This window comes from Crotalus tigris, unplaced genomic scaffold, assembly GCF_016545835.1.
Source record: "Crotalus tigris isolate CLP2741 ecotype Arizona unplaced genomic scaffold, ASM1654583v1 scf7180000017568.12009008, whole genome shotgun sequence".
NCBI classification, from domain to species: Eukaryota; Metazoa; Chordata; class Lepidosauria; order Squamata; family Viperidae; genus Crotalus; species Crotalus tigris.
The window spans coordinates 5,664,301-5,682,362 of NW_024096478.1; the positions used below are offsets into that span (position 1 = coordinate 5,664,301).

At 40.3% G+C, this 18,062-nt stretch overlaps 1 protein-coding gene across 2 annotated transcripts in view; it reads left to right on the forward strand.

Annotated features, from left to right (window-relative positions):
- Positions 1 to 9,818, forward strand: part of NEURL1B (neuralized E3 ubiquitin protein ligase 1B) — a 60,723-nt gene extending 50,905 nt beyond the window's left edge. For both annotated transcript variants that reach the window (XM_039352213.1, XM_039352220.1), the window contains exons 3-5: positions 3,863 to 4,570; positions 5,821 to 5,946; positions 7,838 to 9,818. In XM_039352213.1, the coding sequence (XP_039208147.1) occupies positions 3,863 to 4,570; positions 5,821 to 5,946; positions 7,838 to 8,082 (1,079 nt within the window). In that variant the 3' untranslated portion in view covers positions 8,083 to 9,818. The remainder of the gene's footprint in view (positions 1 to 3,862; positions 4,571 to 5,820; positions 5,947 to 7,837) is intronic.
- Positions 9,819 to 18,062: the final 8,244 nt, after the last annotated feature.

An 18,062-nucleotide genomic window follows, 5' to 3' on the forward strand; every position in this document is an offset into this window, starting at 1 on the left:
AAAGCCATCCTGGAAACAGTGAGGGAACGGCCCCCACTGCCCTGGCCCTGGCCCAGGCCAGCCGGGAGCCAATGTAAAATTTTGTGGTGGCCATCTATGCTGAAACGCATTAAGTCTTAGCTCCACAAGGCCGTCTAGAACTAGCAAGGGACCGGCCCCTTCTGCATAGGCCCTGCCCCCTGGGTGCATGCTGGGGAGGTGTCACCCTTTGTGAGGAATGAAGAAATGCACCATCACCTGGAAGTGGCCAGCAAATGGCCCTTGCCCGGAGCCCATATCTGGTTTGATGGGCTCCGGGGGAGGGGTTTCAGCAGACTCTTCCAGTGGACTATGCCTTGGCACTTGCCCTGGTCCCACCTCCTTCTGCTAGAGACCCTCAGATCTGTCCCACTTCTGCCCAGGCCCCCACAGGCACCCTTGATGTGAATGATGTAGAGCTGGCCACGCCTACCCAGTAGGCCACACCTGCTCCAGCCACATCCACCCAGTAGGTTGTGCCCACCCTGGCCACACTTACCCTCCCTCCCCCGAGGACAATTGCAATGCTGATGCGGCCCTCAATGAAATTGAGTTTGACACCCCTGGTCTAGAATGATTTTTTCCCCAGAAACCAAAAGTAAATTCCAGTTTTTTGGCAAAAAAACCCACCTCCCTATAAATTTTGGACATGTGACTATAGGACTTTGCAAATGTCCATAAATGTGGGCCACTGCAAACACCTATCATAACTTTGAATCTGTGCTATAAGTAGTCCTATGGAGATCTGTCCTAACTTTGAATGTTTGCCAAGCAACCAGCAATACGTTAAGGACTACTTACATTCTGATGACCTTAACAACTTTACCCAAAAGATAAGAATCCTTACCCCCTTTCTTAAACATGAATTTACCACCACATGGATCCAACTATATCACATCCCAGGAAGCTTTTACCAGTCAGGAGACACATGGAGCTAATAAACAGATCACTGGAATAAGAATCACAAGGTCCTGTCCATTTCTTCAAGAGTCATACATTTTCCAAGTAACAAAACAGTATCAGGCCTTGGGCAATTCAAAAGAGTAGATTTGAGTTACTTCATTTTCCAGACTTCATCTTATATTCCAATGCTTTTTGTAGAAGGAATAGAAATTGAAAAACGTTATTTTTATTCTTTCTTCTCTTCCTACTTTGTGGAATTATATTAAAAAGAAAGAATAAATATTGGCATAAAATGATGATAATATACTTGGTCTATCATATTCTGATTCTATGTAGGATGTAATTTTTAGGCCATCTGGTTTTTAAAGGACACTTGAAGGCCAGCTAGCTGGGACCAGCTGCATATCTCTACAACCGGGGTGTCAAACTGCTGGCCCATGGGCCGGATGCGTCACGTGGAAGCCGCACCCACCCCATTGCCGGCAATGGCGAAACCGGCCTGATACGTTGCGCGACATCACGTGACATCGCGAGTTTGATATGCCTGCTCTACAAGGATGCTATTCCAAAGGGCAGGTGCAGTAGAGAAGGTCCACTTTATGAGTCTCACTAGCTAATTGTTTAATCGAAAAGACTTGAAGAAAGCCAAGTCTGTTACAGCACAGAACAGGTAGATATTATAGGAGCCAGGTGGTTCTCAGTAGCTAGGTCCTATGTAATATAGGGCTTTATAGGCGATATCCAGCATCTTGAATTGCCCTAGAAGCCAACTGGTAACCAATATAGCTCACATACCAGGGTTGTTGCACTGCCACAGCAAGATTTCCCCATCACAGCTTGTGCAGAATGCTACTGTACTCTGGGCCAGGAGGAACTAAAGCATTGAGCTTTGAGGCACCCCACAAATGAAAAGTTTTAGGCTCAACTTTTTCCCTCCAGTTAATACTAATTGGAGCCAGCTGCAGAGAAAGGAAGAAAATCACAGTAACTCAGTGTCCTTCTTTCCCTTTAGCAAGTTCAAGAGGATACCATGATTGATTTTATCAAAAGCCACTGAGAAATCAGGAGTCAGCACCACCCTATCCTATCTCCGGTTTAGGTCATCCACCAGTAGGACTCATGCATTCTCCATATCATTTCCACAAATCATGCTATGATTTCAGTGGAATACTATGCATAGAGTGGCCTAAAATTAGAGAGCTGAGCATGCTTCCAGACAAGGCTTTCATTGTGCCTTGTCTAAAAAATGGAAATGGACAAGCGAGCCAGAAATTGTAGTCTTGCATTTTGCAGCTACCCTGTTTTTCCATAGTGTCTTGCAACATTTTTCTGACCACTAATGAAAGAGGAAGAAAAAACATGAAAAGGGGAGGAAAGCTAAAATGCTGCACAATGTCTTTTGCTTTGTAGTTCTAGAACAGGGGTCTTCAAACTTGGCCCTTTTAAGACTCGTGGACTTCAACTCCCAGAATTCCTCAGCCAGCCTGGCTGAGGAATTCTGGGAGTTGAAGTCCATGAGTCTTAAAAGCCTGGCTGAGGAATTCTGGGAGTTGAAGTCCACGAGTCTTAAAAGGGCCAAGTTTGAAGACCCCTGTTCTAGAAGCACCCTAAACCTTTGGCAAATTAGTACACAATTTCAATGTGCCTCCTCTTTCTCAGCTGTGACAACTTTGAGTGAAAAGAATGGCTTACTGTGGAGCAGCCTGGTTCAGTTTTATTGCTTTTGGATAAGAAGCATCCTTTTTCTTGACATCTGAAGCTATCAGATGTGAATAATTCTGGGAGAGTCTCTAGCCTGCTCACATGGCCTGTCAATAACAAAGTATCTAGTGTGCTTGAAGGTACCACAACTGCTGCTTTAATGTGCAACATATTACCTGATATATTATTAATGATCTGTAAGACGATTAAATGTTTTCTTGTTTCTCTTTGGTGAATTAAAGTGGCAGTGACAAAGGCAGAGGAAGATAGGAAAGGGTTTTTTATTAAAAAAATTGCAAGTTTGAGGGAGGGAGATCAGTAAACAGGAATGGACTTCTCTCTTGATACACTCTTTTTTATAGCTGAAAAAGAAGGAGCTGCAAGGTGCAAGGACTCCTGAAAAGAACGCTAATAATATACTGAACTACATGAATGAATTGGGAGATTATTACTAAATTGACTTAGTGGGGTTTAATTTAATGCAAGGATAGCTAACATATGATCCTCAGCCTCCAAGTATGTTTGAATTACAAGTTATTTTTATTCATTTCTTTCTTCGTTTATCAAATTTATATAGCCGCTCATCTCACCAAAGGTGACTCGAGGCAGCAGACCATAATAAATAGAATAGAAAACATAAAAATAATAAATGCAAATATAAAAATAATAGCATAAAAACATCTATCAATATCTATCCACGCCACGTCGAAGGAAAATTAGGATTGATGGGAACTGAAATTCAAAAAAGATCAGATCCCCAAGTCTGCTGGTTTTTAAATTCTATACTTCTATCTTGCTTTTGCTTTTTTAATTTACATTCTGGTCTTTATTATTTTTATAAGCAACTCAAGGTGGTGAACTTATCTAATATTCCTTCCTCCTCCTGTTTTCCCCACAACGACAACCCTATGAGGTGAGATGGGCTCAGAGAGAGAGAGACTGGCTGAAAGTCACCCAGCTGGCTTTCATGGCTAAGATCGGATTAAAATTCAGGGGCTTCCAGTTTCTAGACTGCAACCTTAACCCCTGGAACAAACTGGTTTAGTCTGTAACTATGAAAACTCAGAAGGGCTGGTATAAAATACTGCTTCTGACATTTATATATGACGAAAATAGAGCTGAAACTATTAATAACCTACTCAAAATGGGCTAAAGTAAAAAGACTTAATCACAACGCAGCTCAAAACAATAGTCTGAATGGGACTTATAGCTTATCTGTAATCTTGACTTCACTTTACAGATAGCATATTTGCGGAGACCATGACCTCCACCCGTCTGAGCAACGCACGACTCAGCACTTGCCTTCCTCAGAGCAACCACGATTCGGCCAATTTTAACAACAATGAGCTGGAGAACAATCAAGTGGTTGCCAAAATTGCAAATCTGAATTTGAGCCGCATGCCTGGGCTGCCCACCGATAACCATACAATCCCCTGCTGTCCAAGCAGGAGGCAGCTGGGCCAAGTTGTGCCTGCCTTTCTAGACACAGATCTTCATTTCCACCCTACTCACGGGCCTGATATTAACTTTTCTCAGGATCGTATGTCTGGCTGCACCAACTGGCAGGAAAGCAACAGGACCTTGGTGTTTTCTGATCGACCTTTGCACATCGGCGAAAGCTTGTTTGTGGAAGTGGGACACCTGGGCTTGCCATGTTATGGGGCCCTCACCTTTGGTATCACTTCCTGTGATCCCGGTACTTTACGGACAAATGAGCTCCCAGCAGATCCAGATTTTCTTCTGGATCGCAAGGAGTACTGGGTGGTTTGCCGAGGTTTCCCAGTCCTCAACAATGGTGACATCCTCAACTTTGTGCTTTTGCCAAATGGAGAAGTGCATCATGGAATCAACGGGATAAGCCGTGGGATGCTGATGTGTGTTGATACCTCACAATCGCTGTGGGTTTTCTTCTCAATCCATGGTGTAATCAATCAGCTAAAAATATTAGGTAAGTAAGTATTGCATCAAACTTAATAACCAGAATAATATAAAGGAAGTGTTAGTGAAACAATGAAGAGCCTTACAGCCATTTGGAGAGACCCTTTTTCGTTTTAGCGTGCAACAGCCAATTGGCTAAACGCTTTGTACTTTGACCAGCATGAGGATGATTAAAATATGAAGTTATATCTTTTGGGTGCTCCAACACTAGAGGTTTTTAGTAAGAGACTGGACAACCACTTGTCTGAAATCATATAGGATTTTCTGCTTGAGCACGGGGCTGGATTAGAAGACTCTAAGGTCCCATCCAGCTCCGTTATTTTGTTATACCTGATCAAAAGGACAGAACCAGCTGTCTATCTTCTGTTTGTCAAGCATGTATTTTTAACCCCTTTTTATAAAGTGAAGCTAAATAGTCTGCACAAGTTTCTATTGTTCAGCCAACTAGGTTCAGGCAAAAAGGAAGGAATTTGCATCCAACCCCAGCAGAGTACAAGAACAGAAGAAGGTAGTGAGGATCTGTGATAATCCTATCATTGCTCTCTAGCACCACTGCTAGATAGGACTTACAAGCCATTAGTACAACTGAAGGGATTGTTTAACAGCTGGAAAATATCAGATTCTGGAGTAGCATTTACTAGTGTAGAAACAACTGCCATGTATAATCAATCATGGGATCACCTAACCAGCATTCTCTTCTCAAAAAGAGAGAGCTAGGTACTTAAGCATGGAACATCTGGTCTACCCTGTTCTTTATTGTCTCTAATACCAGGTACTGAAACAGGAGAGGTCTGTTTAGCTATCATGGCTAGCCTGCTTCTTCTTTGTTAGTGGGGAGAAGAGGCTACATTTTATTAATGTTAGTGGGGAGAAGAGGCTACAAATTATTAATTTATTAATGACATAACAGAATGCCATTTTAGAAGAATAGGAAAATCTTTCCCTTGCATCAGGGTTGTGCTAAATGAAATATCCATTTCATCTTACAAAGACAATTTGGATCTCTCCTAGTTCAGCATAGTCCTGGGCCTGAAGCTAGGAGGAAAGTGAACCTTGCTTTTGAGTAGAGGGTGCTCATTATCTTAAACAAGCCTGCTAAAAAGTAACATAATGTAGTTAGAAACCACTCTTGCTATAAAGACTGTTGGGAAGCTGAAACAGAAGTTGTTCTCCGGTTCCCAAATTGAACTCAAATTGAGACACCTGTTCCCAAGAGATTCCTACCCAACTTGGGCAGCTGACTAAACTTTTTCTTTTCAGGCACCGTACAATCCAGCCCTGTGACCATCTCCCCCTCAGGATCCCCTGGAGGCTCCCAATATGACAGCGATTCGGACATGGCGTTCAGCGTGAACCGGTCTTCATCTGCTTCTGAATCATCCCTAGGTAAGGATCGTTTGCTCATCACTGCAGTGGGAATATCTGCATTCAGTACCCTAAGAAATACAGTACAATCCAAGCTGTGTGGGCTGAGTTGTCTGAAAGAAGGCCTAGTGAGTTGTGCTAAGCATGGCATACTTTTTGTTGAGAGGAAGGGACGTAAAATTTCCCGAGGTTGCTTTTAAGTGTCCCGTTGGGCATCTTTAGATGATGCACAGATCTTCTTTTGCAAACGCAGCAACAGAAGCCCAATGAAGCTAAAATGATTTGACAGAGCAATGGAACAACGTTTAAGGGATACAAGCAACTAAGCAGAAAAATCTCCATCTGTCAGAACTAGTGCTAGAGAACTCACTGGTAGGAAATAAAAGCAAATGGCAAAAGGCCAAAGTGCTGACTCTGTAAATGCCATATTTCACCAGGACATACTTGTTCTTCACATATTGTGATAGTTCATTGGTTTCCTGAATATTGACTGATCCTCAGAAAGAGATAGCAAATGTGCATGTACTTAGTTTCCCGATGCACTGAAGGATACTGCATAAAAGAATCCGTGTAGATTGGAAATCTCATCTCCCTCTCAATTACTAATCTAGTTACAAAGAAATGTGGGGGGGGGGGAAATGAGAGGGAGGGGGGAGAGAGAAGATTGTTACATTTTTCAGTTGCATTTTCTGTGCTCCAGTTATTAGGCTGGAGGAAAATATTTTCTCACCTTTATAATCACTGTAGCATTTTTAAAGGCATTCAGTAGGGTTTTCTTCAATATGTTCATCTCATTTAACAATGCTTGTCAAAACGTGCATACGTTGTGTTACAAACATGACTGAGCAGCAGCAACCAAAAAAGCTAACAAAATCTTGGGTTATATAAACAGAGGCGTAGAATCAAGATCACGAGAAGTACTGTTACCGCTTTATAAAGCCCTAGTAAGACCACATCTAGACTATTGCAGCCAGTTTTGATCACCATATCACAAAAAAGATGTTGAGAGTTTGGAAAAAAATCAAAGAAGAGCAACTAAGATGATCAGGGGCCTGGAGACTAAAACATATGAAAAACGGCTACAGGACTTGGGTTTGGCTAGAATAAAAAAAAGAAGACATAGGGGAGACATGATAGCAGTATTCCAGTATTTGAGGGGCTGCCATCAAGAAGAGAGGGTCACATTATTCACTAAAGCACCAGAGGGCAGGACAAGAAACAACGGTTGGAAAATGACTAAAGAGAGAAGCAACCTGGAATTAAGGAGAAATTTCCTGACAGTGTGTGTCTTCTCAGCCACAGTTGGATTAAAAGACTATGCTATTTCATCGTTGTTGTCATCATCATCATCCTTTTGCACCAGAAGGCTGTGCAACTGGGAAGTCTGAAGTAAATACTCTTAATAAAAGACTGGTTCAAGCATATCATTATCATTATAAACACATCATTACAAATAATGAACTAAACAGTAGCTAAGAATTGCACTCATGCTCCCCCCCTCAAGACAACAAACATTCATTCTGTGTAATATTAGCCACCCCAAATTCCATTCATGACATTCACATCTTCGGCACACAGAAAGTTATTTAGAAGATGCAAACATTTTTTTATGAAAGCAGTTCTATATTGCTATATAAAATTAATCTTATATTTATTCTAATGCACTTTCATCTAACCAACAGTTTCCAATGCCTGGCTGATTTTTGTCCTCTCTGTCCAGCAGTCAGATTTCACTTCCGATGTAATGACATAACTTTTTTCCCCTGTCTTTATTGCCTCTTTAATGTTTACTTTACAAAAGGTTCTTTTTTATTGTTAGAAAAATGGTTTTGAGTGATTCCTTTTTAGCCTGACTTGTAGAAAAGGAGGTGACTTTTCTAACCCCAGTTCCTTCGTTTTCCATCCCATATAGTGACTGCTCCAAGTTCTCCTCTGAGTCCTCCAGTGTCTCCTGTGTTCTCACCTCCAGAGCCCTCACGCATCAAGAACGGGGAATGCACAGTTTGCTTTGACAACGAGGTGGATGTGGTGATCTATACCTGTGGACACATGTGCCTGTGCAACACCTGTGGTCTTAAACTGAAGAAACAGCTCAATGCCTGCTGTCCAATCTGCCGACGGGTCATTAAAGACATTATCAAAATCTACCGTCCTTAACCTCACCCACGCCCACCCCTCAGGGCGTGATTAATGAGGAGCAGGATGAAGAATGTTGTTAGCGATTGCCACACCTTACTGTCCCTGCTTTATGGGTATCGTGCTGGTCAGTGGTTGCTGAGTGACTCTTGTCTGTATTTCCATGTTTTGACCAGTAGAAACAAATCAGGGAAAATTAAGTGAACTGGGAAACACTCTGTCTTTGTAAGAGGCTGAAAGTACAGCTGCAGAGTGGGAAGAGCTTTTGGAAAGTTGCTGCTCCGATGAGTAAGGGTGGGGCCCGGGGGAAGAGGAGTCCTAATACAATTGCCGTGTTGATTCCTAAAGAAAACCAAAAAGATCTTGTGCATTGTTTTCACTCAAATATGCAGCTAACCTATCCTGAGCGGGATAAATGAGAAAGTCACTAGACCAGTTTAAAATTTGGGATTCTTTCCTGCTAAGTCTAGGAATGCTAAAAATTAGTTTGATTTATAAGCCAGTTCAAATAGAAAAGATGAGAGTAAATTTTCATTTATTGTTACTTAGGGTTGCAGGAGCAACAGGTCATGAATGTTCTGTTACCTAATTTGCTAATTTAAAAATATTTTTTTCATATTATTCATAGGTCAAGATTATGAATAGGGATGATCTAATTAATCAATTATTCCCAATCAAATGTGTAAGAGCAGCGATGCTTTCATAAATCTAAGTTTATTAAGTTTTATTTTTGGTTTTCAACACGGACTACTCATTTTTTTTTTCTCCAAATGTAAGAAGTTGTGGCTCAGTTTATGAAATCAAGAACAAGGCATCTTCTGAGAGAGTCTGGCACACACAGAGAGCTATAAAGGTTCTCTCAGGACTTGATTTTTCACCTCTGTGTGACTTGATACTTCCAGTCTTTCTAGTGAGCAATTACCAAGTGCTTTCTGATCTGGAGAATTGTGTGGAAAGCCCCTGCAGGCAGAAGAAGTCATGTTGTTAGTTTGGTTTTGGCTTAGGATGTTGTGTGAATTCAGATCATTGGAATAAGCAACCCAGCCCCGGCTTATTTTATGTGATCCACCAGCTTATGATAGAGGCTGTGAATAGTTATTAGCCCAGCATCTGTAAGGTATAACACAAGAAGGTATCCTTTTAATTAAGTTACAGAAAAAAAGTGGCTAATGGATTATTTAGAATTTCAAGCTTCCAGTGTTTTCTTATTTATGATTTATAAATACAGTTGATTGATACCTTCCTTCATTTCTTTCCAGAGGTTTTGTCAACAAAGTACGTAGCAAAGTCCAACTCATATCTTCCACTCCAGGAAATGGTCTGCTGTTCCACAATGGAGGCATCTTACTGAAATTGAAAAGCTTTTCATTTGGCACTGTTTGCGGGAAAAGGAATTTTCAAGCTATTATTAGACCTGCACTTAAAAGATAAATAAAATTTGGTTATAGCATTAGTGCTGAATTACAACCTGAATGATATGTGAAGGAGAGTCAGGGAATTACTAAATTAGGCCCAGATGTGGATTCTTTTTTCTAAGAGAGCAATCCTGTGCTGTTCTGGAGGGCTTCAGTATTCAATGGTCTTTGGAAATTTAAATTTCCAATGAGTTAACCAGAGCCTGTTTGATAGTGGTTAAAATACAGGTAGTCCTCGACTTGTAGCAGTTCATTTAGTGACCATTTGAACTTACAATGGCACTGAAAAAAGTCACTAATGACCATTTTTCACACTTATGACCGTTGCACCATCTCCATAGTCATGTGATCAAAATTCTGATACTTGGCAACTGACTCATATTTATGACGGTTGCAGTGGCCTGGAGTCATGTGATTATTTTTTGTGACTTTCTGACAAATAAAGTCAATTGGGGAAGCCAGATTCACTGAACAACCATGTTAATAACAACTGCAGTAATTCACTTAACAGCCGTGTCGTGAAAGGTCGTAAAAAGTGGTAAAACTCACTTAACATATGTTTCGCTTAGCAACAGGAATTTTGGGTTCAATTGTGGTTGTAAGTCAAGGACCACTTCTACATGTGACCTTTTCCAGACAGGAAGTAGACCAGATGAGCTAATTCTACTTTATTGAACCCTATTATAAGCTAATTCTATTTTATTGTTATGTTAACGGAAGGAATCTTGCAAGTCTGAAAGTACTCTCCATCTCTTTTTTATAGCTTGATAAGTTAGGGTAGATCCTGAGTTGCTCTACCCATTATGCAATTGAGGACTCCCCCTTTTTATCTGACTATTCTCTAGGCCAGTGGCCCCCAACTATTGGGCACCAGGGACTGGTTCCATAGAGAGAGATGTCTCCGCGAACCGGAGGGGGGCGTGATTTTGTGTGCTGCTTGCATTCCGCAGATAGAGCTTTGCTTGTTTGTGCAGCTCGGTTTCTGGCATGCAATGGACGAGTGCCGGTCCACAGACCAGGGGTTGGGGACCCCTGCTCTAGGCGGTGTCTCTTCCCCTCATTTCTCAAGGTCATTTCTGTCTTAGCCAGAAAAGCTAGCTGGGCCAGTCACTCTCTCTCAGCCCTAGAAGGTGATGGCAAACCACTTCTGAAATTTTGCGACCACCAGGAGTCAAGACTGAGTTGAAGACACCCCCGACCCTGTTCCCTCCCCTATTTTTGTCCTTCTCAAAGGCTGAGCTCTCCCTACCACTGATTTTGGAGGCTCTAGAAATATTAATCTCCCATTGAAGCCTATCCATTTGGTCAGCAAAATGACTAGTAGAATTTATCTACTATAAAGCTTTATCTTTATGACAATTACTGTATTCTGATATGTAGTTGATGGGAGCCAAGGCTGTTTTTAAACTGTTTATGACTTGTTCCTGTAATACCTGTTCAAGAGGAGCTGATGAAATCTCAAGGATACCATATGCGCACATTTCTTCTCATGGCATTGTTGGGACCCATCTAAGCTCTGACTGAATTTTTCCTCAGATACTTAGTCAGTGTGGTACATGATGGCTTCCAGTAAATGTTGCTATGCATTTTGAATTCTATCTACCATGTAAACGTGAGTAATGAAGTTAGCATTGCAGTGCAATCAGTTTATTAGGGAAAAAATGGCTGAGGACGTTAGAACGTTTGTGATGAAATAATACAATTACACTTGTATTCACAGGCTGTTTTCAGTAGCTTCTGGATTCTTAACAACCACTTGACCTTAGCTGACTTTAATTTGAGGTTTTCTAGCCATAGATATCACATATGTGCATGATAAAACTGGATAACTGAGATTGTTTCACTGTTTAAGATGAGACTGCATTATGATGGAAAACTTTCTAAGGAATAATATTATTCTGACTGTTGAAGGCCATAGAGAGAGATAATTATATAGTAATAACCCTGAAATTGCGAGATTCAAACTTTTGGATAAAGTTTTAGCATGAACATTTTAGCCCTTTTGCTGTTGGTAGATTGGTTTAAATAACAAATCATGCCAGTGTAATTCCAGTTACATTGCCCATTTTTGAACAGTATGATCCTGGAGTGAAAAACAGGGATTACACGTGGATTGTAGTTTGCTCAGTCCTGCCATAGAAATTGCATTATGACTTGGAGAGGAAGAAACACATCTCTATCATTTTTATCTTGTTGTGAGTTTAAATGCTTGGTCAAGAGTAATTTCACAAGTTAAGATAATTGTTTGCTAGAAGTGGTTTTGTGAACTGTAACTTTTTACTTGTATAGAAAATTTTCTGGCTCAATCAGCAGCATTATTTTCCTTTCTGCTACTTTTCACTACTGTTAATTAGAGAGTTCTTTCTTGGAGAGTTTCTAGATTAATGTGATCACAACTACTAAAGATTGCTCCTGGGGATGTGCAAAACATTTGAAATTCAAAGCACCCTATTTTGAATATGAATTGGCTGATATGAAGATTGTGGACGTGTTTTGAGCTCAAAACTTCCAAAATATTTGGAATGCTCAGTTCCACACCTAGAGAACTTGGTAGGTGATGTATTCGGACAAGGTTAGTATGAGATTATTCAAATCCAAAAATTTTTGCAGATCCCTAATTGTTACTACAGATAGATTTTTTTTTAGTATTACAGTGCTGTTGTGTAGTTCTAGTACGTCTCCCGGCAATAGGATTGTGATGAATAGTGAATATTACAGACTTCCTTTGTTCTTACTGCTCTTATGGGGTAGTCTCAGAAATCAGGCCTAGTCAAGGGGCTGGAGTATATTAATAGTACAAAACTCTACATTGTGGCAGGTATGATAAATCCAAGGATGTTTTCCCCACTTGGGTGCTATTTACAACCTCCAAAACTGATGTTCTCAGCAACACGTAGCCTCCTAGTATCTCTTTCAGAACTGTCACTTAAGTCTATTTAATCATCAGCCATTTAATATAAAATCTACCTGAGCATTTGCCCTAAACCTTTGCACTGGAACTGATTTAGCTAAGTGAGCATATTTTCTTCCTGGCTTGGCAATTTATGCCTACAATAACTGCAAAAAGCAAAATGCTTGGTGCCAAGGCAAAAAAGGGTCTTCTTTATCTTAAAAAAGATTTACCAAATGAAGCAGCATCTGACAGAGGCTCGGAGGCAGGTCCATAAGCTTAAACGGAAACACAGCTCTGTTTAACTGAAATTTCAGAAGGAAGTCTCACATGCTGACAGATAACATTTAGGAAGTGGAGGCTACTTAGCAATTAGTTTTTGCTACTGCTTGTTCCTTTTTTTTTTAATTTGTTCTGAAAAATCTGTTCGTGCCTTATAAGAGTGTGTGTGCACTTTTTATCCTTTTTAATGCTACTTTAAAACAGAGAGGAAAAAAACAAGATCTTAACACAAATGGCTGGTAGTTTTTTAGACTTTCCTGTGTTCACCAATAATTATGCTTTTTGATATTGGAGTGACAAATGTATGTTTTCATTGAATTTTTGCTGGCACTCTCCTTCCCCTTTGTATAAAAAGCTTTTAAAAAAAGTTTCCAGATTTTTAGAATTTCTTGATATATCTGTAGTACATGATGTGAGCTGTATTTCACATTTTCAAATAAGCCAGATTAATCTCTGTAATAAACTTTTAAAAAGCCAATTAATTGGGGAGGGAAGTTTGCACTTCTCTGTATGTTAATATTCTCTAGTATTGTGATCTGTAGTGCGTGCGTGTATATATTTTTTATTATTTTGGTCTGTTTTACATGAATATAAAAATTTTACCTGTTTATGAAACAAGATGTTGGCTTCTAAATATTCTCTACAGCCCAGTAATAGGAGGAGGGTCAGTGTGTGACTCTATGTCAAACTCGCGACATCACGTGACGTCGCACAACATATCGGGACGGTTTTGCCATTGCCGGCAATGGGATGGGCGCGGCTTCTGGATGACGCAGCCGGCAGTTTGACAAGACCCTGAAAGCTGTTTCAGGCTTTTGCTAGGCCCTCTACCTTCACTGAACAGAGATTTGGCATAGTCTCTAAATGTATTGCTGCTATCATTATCAGTGGTGGTAAAATGAAGAGCAGAATTGAGCAACAAGGGTGGTAATGGAAAAATTGCCATCCCTTTTCAGTCAAACTATCTTTCCCTTAAGTTTACTTTGAGGCTTAGGGAAGAGGCTTAGGAAACATAGTGATGCAAGAGTTTTGTCTGGCCATCGCAATTGTATTTTCCAGACCTTGGCCATACAATTCGATACACCTTTACATTTAGAAAATGTATATACAATCCCTTGTGACATCAGAGTCCCACATATCCATCCAAAATATGAAAGCTGCTGGGAAAGTTTAGAAGTTTTTTTTTTTTTTTAATCTGCACTTAGGATCTCTGCCTTGAAAGAATTCATACATACAACCTTCCACACTTGGGCATGGAAGAGGGAGCTTCCTACAAATAAGGATACTATAAAACCATTTGATCTTATTTTATGCCAAGGATTGTGATTAAAATATTCAGCATCTTACATCAGCAGAGAGAGTTGAATGGTTACTTTGCTCTGCATTTGATTATAGCATTCAAGTGAACTATGGTTGCAGCTGTCCTTTGTTGGTGATTAAAATGCTGTTACACACACATGAGCAGACACAACTGTTCACACACTTGGGTCAGTAGAGCAATCTTCTTGATTGGAATAACATACTGGAATATGATAGGAGCATGTAGGTGCTTGTATAGCTAGCCTAACCTGTATCCTCTTGAGGACCTGGGCATACTCCCTGTTCCTTTTTTATTTTTTAAAAACTATTTATGCTGATTTTTTTTCCATTATACAAGTAGTCCTTGACTTACTGTAGAACAGTTTGCTTTAGTGATCATTTGAGGTTACAACAGCACTGAAAAAAAAGTGACTTAACGACCATTTTTCGCAGTTATGACCATTGCAGCATCCCCAGGATCACGTGATTTACATTCAGATGCTTGATGACTGGTTCATATTTATGATGGTTTCAGTGTGCCCGGGGTCATGTGATCACCTTTTGCAACCCTCTGGCAGGCAAAGTCAATGGAGAAACCAGTTTCACTTAACAACTCTGTTACTAATTTAAGAACTGCAGTGATTCACTTAACAAATGTGGCAAGAAAAGTCAAATGAGGCAAAACTCATTTAACAAATTTCTCACTTAACAACAAACATTTTGGGCTCAACTGAGGTTGTGGGTTGAGGACTACCTGTACTGTGAGCCATAAGTATACTCATTTTGAAAACATATTTCTTATGCAGAGATGCCATTTCATCTTCAAAGCTCCACTCCCTTTTGTTCATTTAACTACAGGTAGTCCTCAACTTATGACCACAACTGAGCCCAACATTTCCATTGCAAAGCGAGACCGATGCTAAGTGAATTTTACTCCATTTTACAACTTTTCTTGCCACAGCTGTTGAGTGATTCACTCAATTAACCGTTGTTAAGCTAGTAACACGGTTGTTAAATGAATCTGGCTTCTCCATTGACTTTGCTTGTCAGATCACAAAAGGGGATCACGTGACCCTGGGGCACTGCAACTGTCATAAGTACAACTCAGTTGCCAAGCATCTGAATTTTGATCACATGACCATGGGGATGCTGCAACATTCACAACAATGTAAATGTGAAAAATGATCATAAATCACTTTTTTCAGTGCTGTTGTAAGTTTGAGCAGACACTGAAGGGTTGTAAGTCGAGGGCTACCTGTATAACAAATGAGAAGTGGCTGGCAGACAAAAATACAGCTGTTTTCCTTGAGCAGGGTCTATCATTCTTTAAGAATATGTGATTAGATGTCAAGCTCAGCTTGATTTTGTAGGAGTCACAATCTTTTGCTTCCGCGTGTTTGCCTCCCAAAGTCCCAGACTTTCTTTAACGTTAGATTGTTACTACAGATAGCTTGACAGCTGGTAACAGAGCTAGTTTGATCTAATGGTTAAGACTCCAGGCTACAAACTGGAAGACAATGACTTCTAGTTCTGCCTTCATCATGAAAGCCGGCTGGATGACTTTGGGCTGGTCACTCAGCCCACAATGTCAAGCTTGAGCTGGTTGGTCAATTCCTGTCACAACCAATGGATCAGCTCTGAGCTGTTCAGAAAAAAACCCGGACTTAACAGAAAAATGCTAGGAAGAAGCAGCTTAAAAGCTGATACCATGGGTTGATTGTTGACAGTGTTGTGCAACTTCCTTGGGACTCTTTGCCTTCCTCTTTATTATGGACAGCAGAGACAATTCCCAAGGCTCTTTTACTGAACTCATATTTGTTTCAGTAGCCAGGCAGAATCTCTTATGTCTGCCTCTTCTCAAACCACCCTAGCCACGCACTGCAATTTTTGAAGGCAAAATACTCAGAACAATATTATTGTGACTAAGCTATTACAAAACAGAATAAATTACATGCCCCAGCATCATGTTTCATTTTTGCTTGGTTACGGTGTAGAAAAATTCTCGCAGCCCAAAAATAGGAACTGGAATCTGACACTCAGGCTTTTATCAAATATGAAGAGATGGTAGCAGCAGATATGCAACTAGCGTAGTTTCATCTACTAAAATGAAAGCCCATGTTTATTACCCAGGCACCCATAGTATTAAGCACCCTTTACCAATGTCATGTTACTAATGCAATTCATCTACTAAAAAAAATTCTTTAAAAAATCAGTCTGGGGAATACCTGCTTCGGCTGCCGTTCTTTAATTTTTCTAATCAAAAAGATTTCTCCTACTTATATCCATACCCTCAGCTCTTTTGAAGAGAAGCTAATAAAACTGTATAAAAGGTTAACTGCATAGATGTAAATGCTGCAATAGCAATAGCACTTAGACTTACTGTATATACCGCTTTACAGTGCTTTACAGCCCTCTCTAAGTAGTTTACACAGGCAGCATATTGCCCCCAACAATCTGGGTCCTCATTTTACCAACCTTAGAAGGATGGAAGGCTGAGTCAACCTTGAGAAATAGCCTACAGTACTGCCTTCTAACCACTGCACCACCATGTGCTAATAAAGATGCTACACAAAGTTTGGGCCTGTGAACAGAACACATCAGCATTCTGATGTTGAAATGACCATCATATTAGAGTGAGGGTAAATGGCAATAAAATTGTGATAATTAATAGGCATATATAAAGTTCAAGTCCCTGCTTAATGCAGAAGTCCAAACTAAAGCATATTGTACCAGCTAGTGAAGGGGAACCCACAACTTCTCTAGAGCAAGAGTCCCCAACCCCCACTCTGTGGAGCACCACCAATCTGTGGCATGTCAGCAATCAGTCCACGCAAATGAGTGAAACCCCATCCATGGGATGCAGGCAGCATGCAAAACCACATCCCCTCTGGTCTGTGGAAAAGCCTTTCTCCACAGAACTGGTCTCCGGTACCCAAAAGGTTGGGGGCCGCTGCTCTAGAGAATTAGCTCTACTGTGAAAGAACTTTTACTATTAGCAAACATTAGTTTCTGAAAATTACTTCTGTTCAATGAGATGGAATCCACCCACTAGCAGTATCAACCTGGAAGGACCATGAGAGCTTAAAATCCTTCTTTACTATGCTGAGTTCTTAGTTTCTTCTTTAATTTTTATTTGATTTCATTGTACAATGTATGAAAAAATTGGAATAGAAAACTATTGTTATTACCCTTGTCAAATTAGCATATCACATTACCTTTCAATATAACTGAAAAAAAAGAAAAGAAAAAAGTAATATTTCAACCAAGTCTCCATAATTCAGGGAGGAAAAAAAATCCCATAATGGTTAACTTCCTCTCTAGCTGTCTTGATACCATCAGCAATTTCATGCCTTTGACCTCCTGAATACAGAGACACTTCATTGTTTAAAGTCTGGGTTTCTAGATATAGCCATTACAAGTACCCACACAGCTCCTAGCCAAGCAAAGTCTCTGCACTGCTTATCTAGGATTTACTCAAGAGATGGAAGAGTTAGCATGAAAAATACTGTAGGGAGCACACAATCTTGCAACAGCACCACATAGTGGTCAGTTGAAGCAGGACTGCTTCAGGAAGATCCAAGCTGATAAAAGCAAAGGAAGGTCCTCCAATCCAGGAGTCTCCAACCTTGGCAACTTTAAGACTTGTGGACTTCAAATCCCAGAATTCCTCAGCCAGCCAAGCTGGCTGAGGAATTCTGGGAGTTGAAGTTCACAAGTCTTAAAGTTGCTAAGGTTGGGGACCTCTGCTCTAATCTCTATTTCCCATACATAAGGGCCCCTCTTCTCTTTCACTGTCACATTATTCTAGTCTAAACCATTAGGCAAATATGCTTAATGATCATTCTTTGGCTATATACAGGACAATTTCAAAATGGGAATGGCAATACAAGTACCACTCCCAGAAAAGCATTCAGTGGACTATTTCATTTAAATGCTTTCCTACAGCTGTCTTCCTTGCTGTGGGAGCATGCTTGCTGCTAGAAGTGGCTGATTTAGCTTCTTTGCTATATTTACAGAAACAAGAGATAGAATGCCAATAGCACAGACTTGACTGATATATTTATTCACACCCAGAGAGAAAAACGTAGTTATTACACTAAGAGAGTTCATTTCTT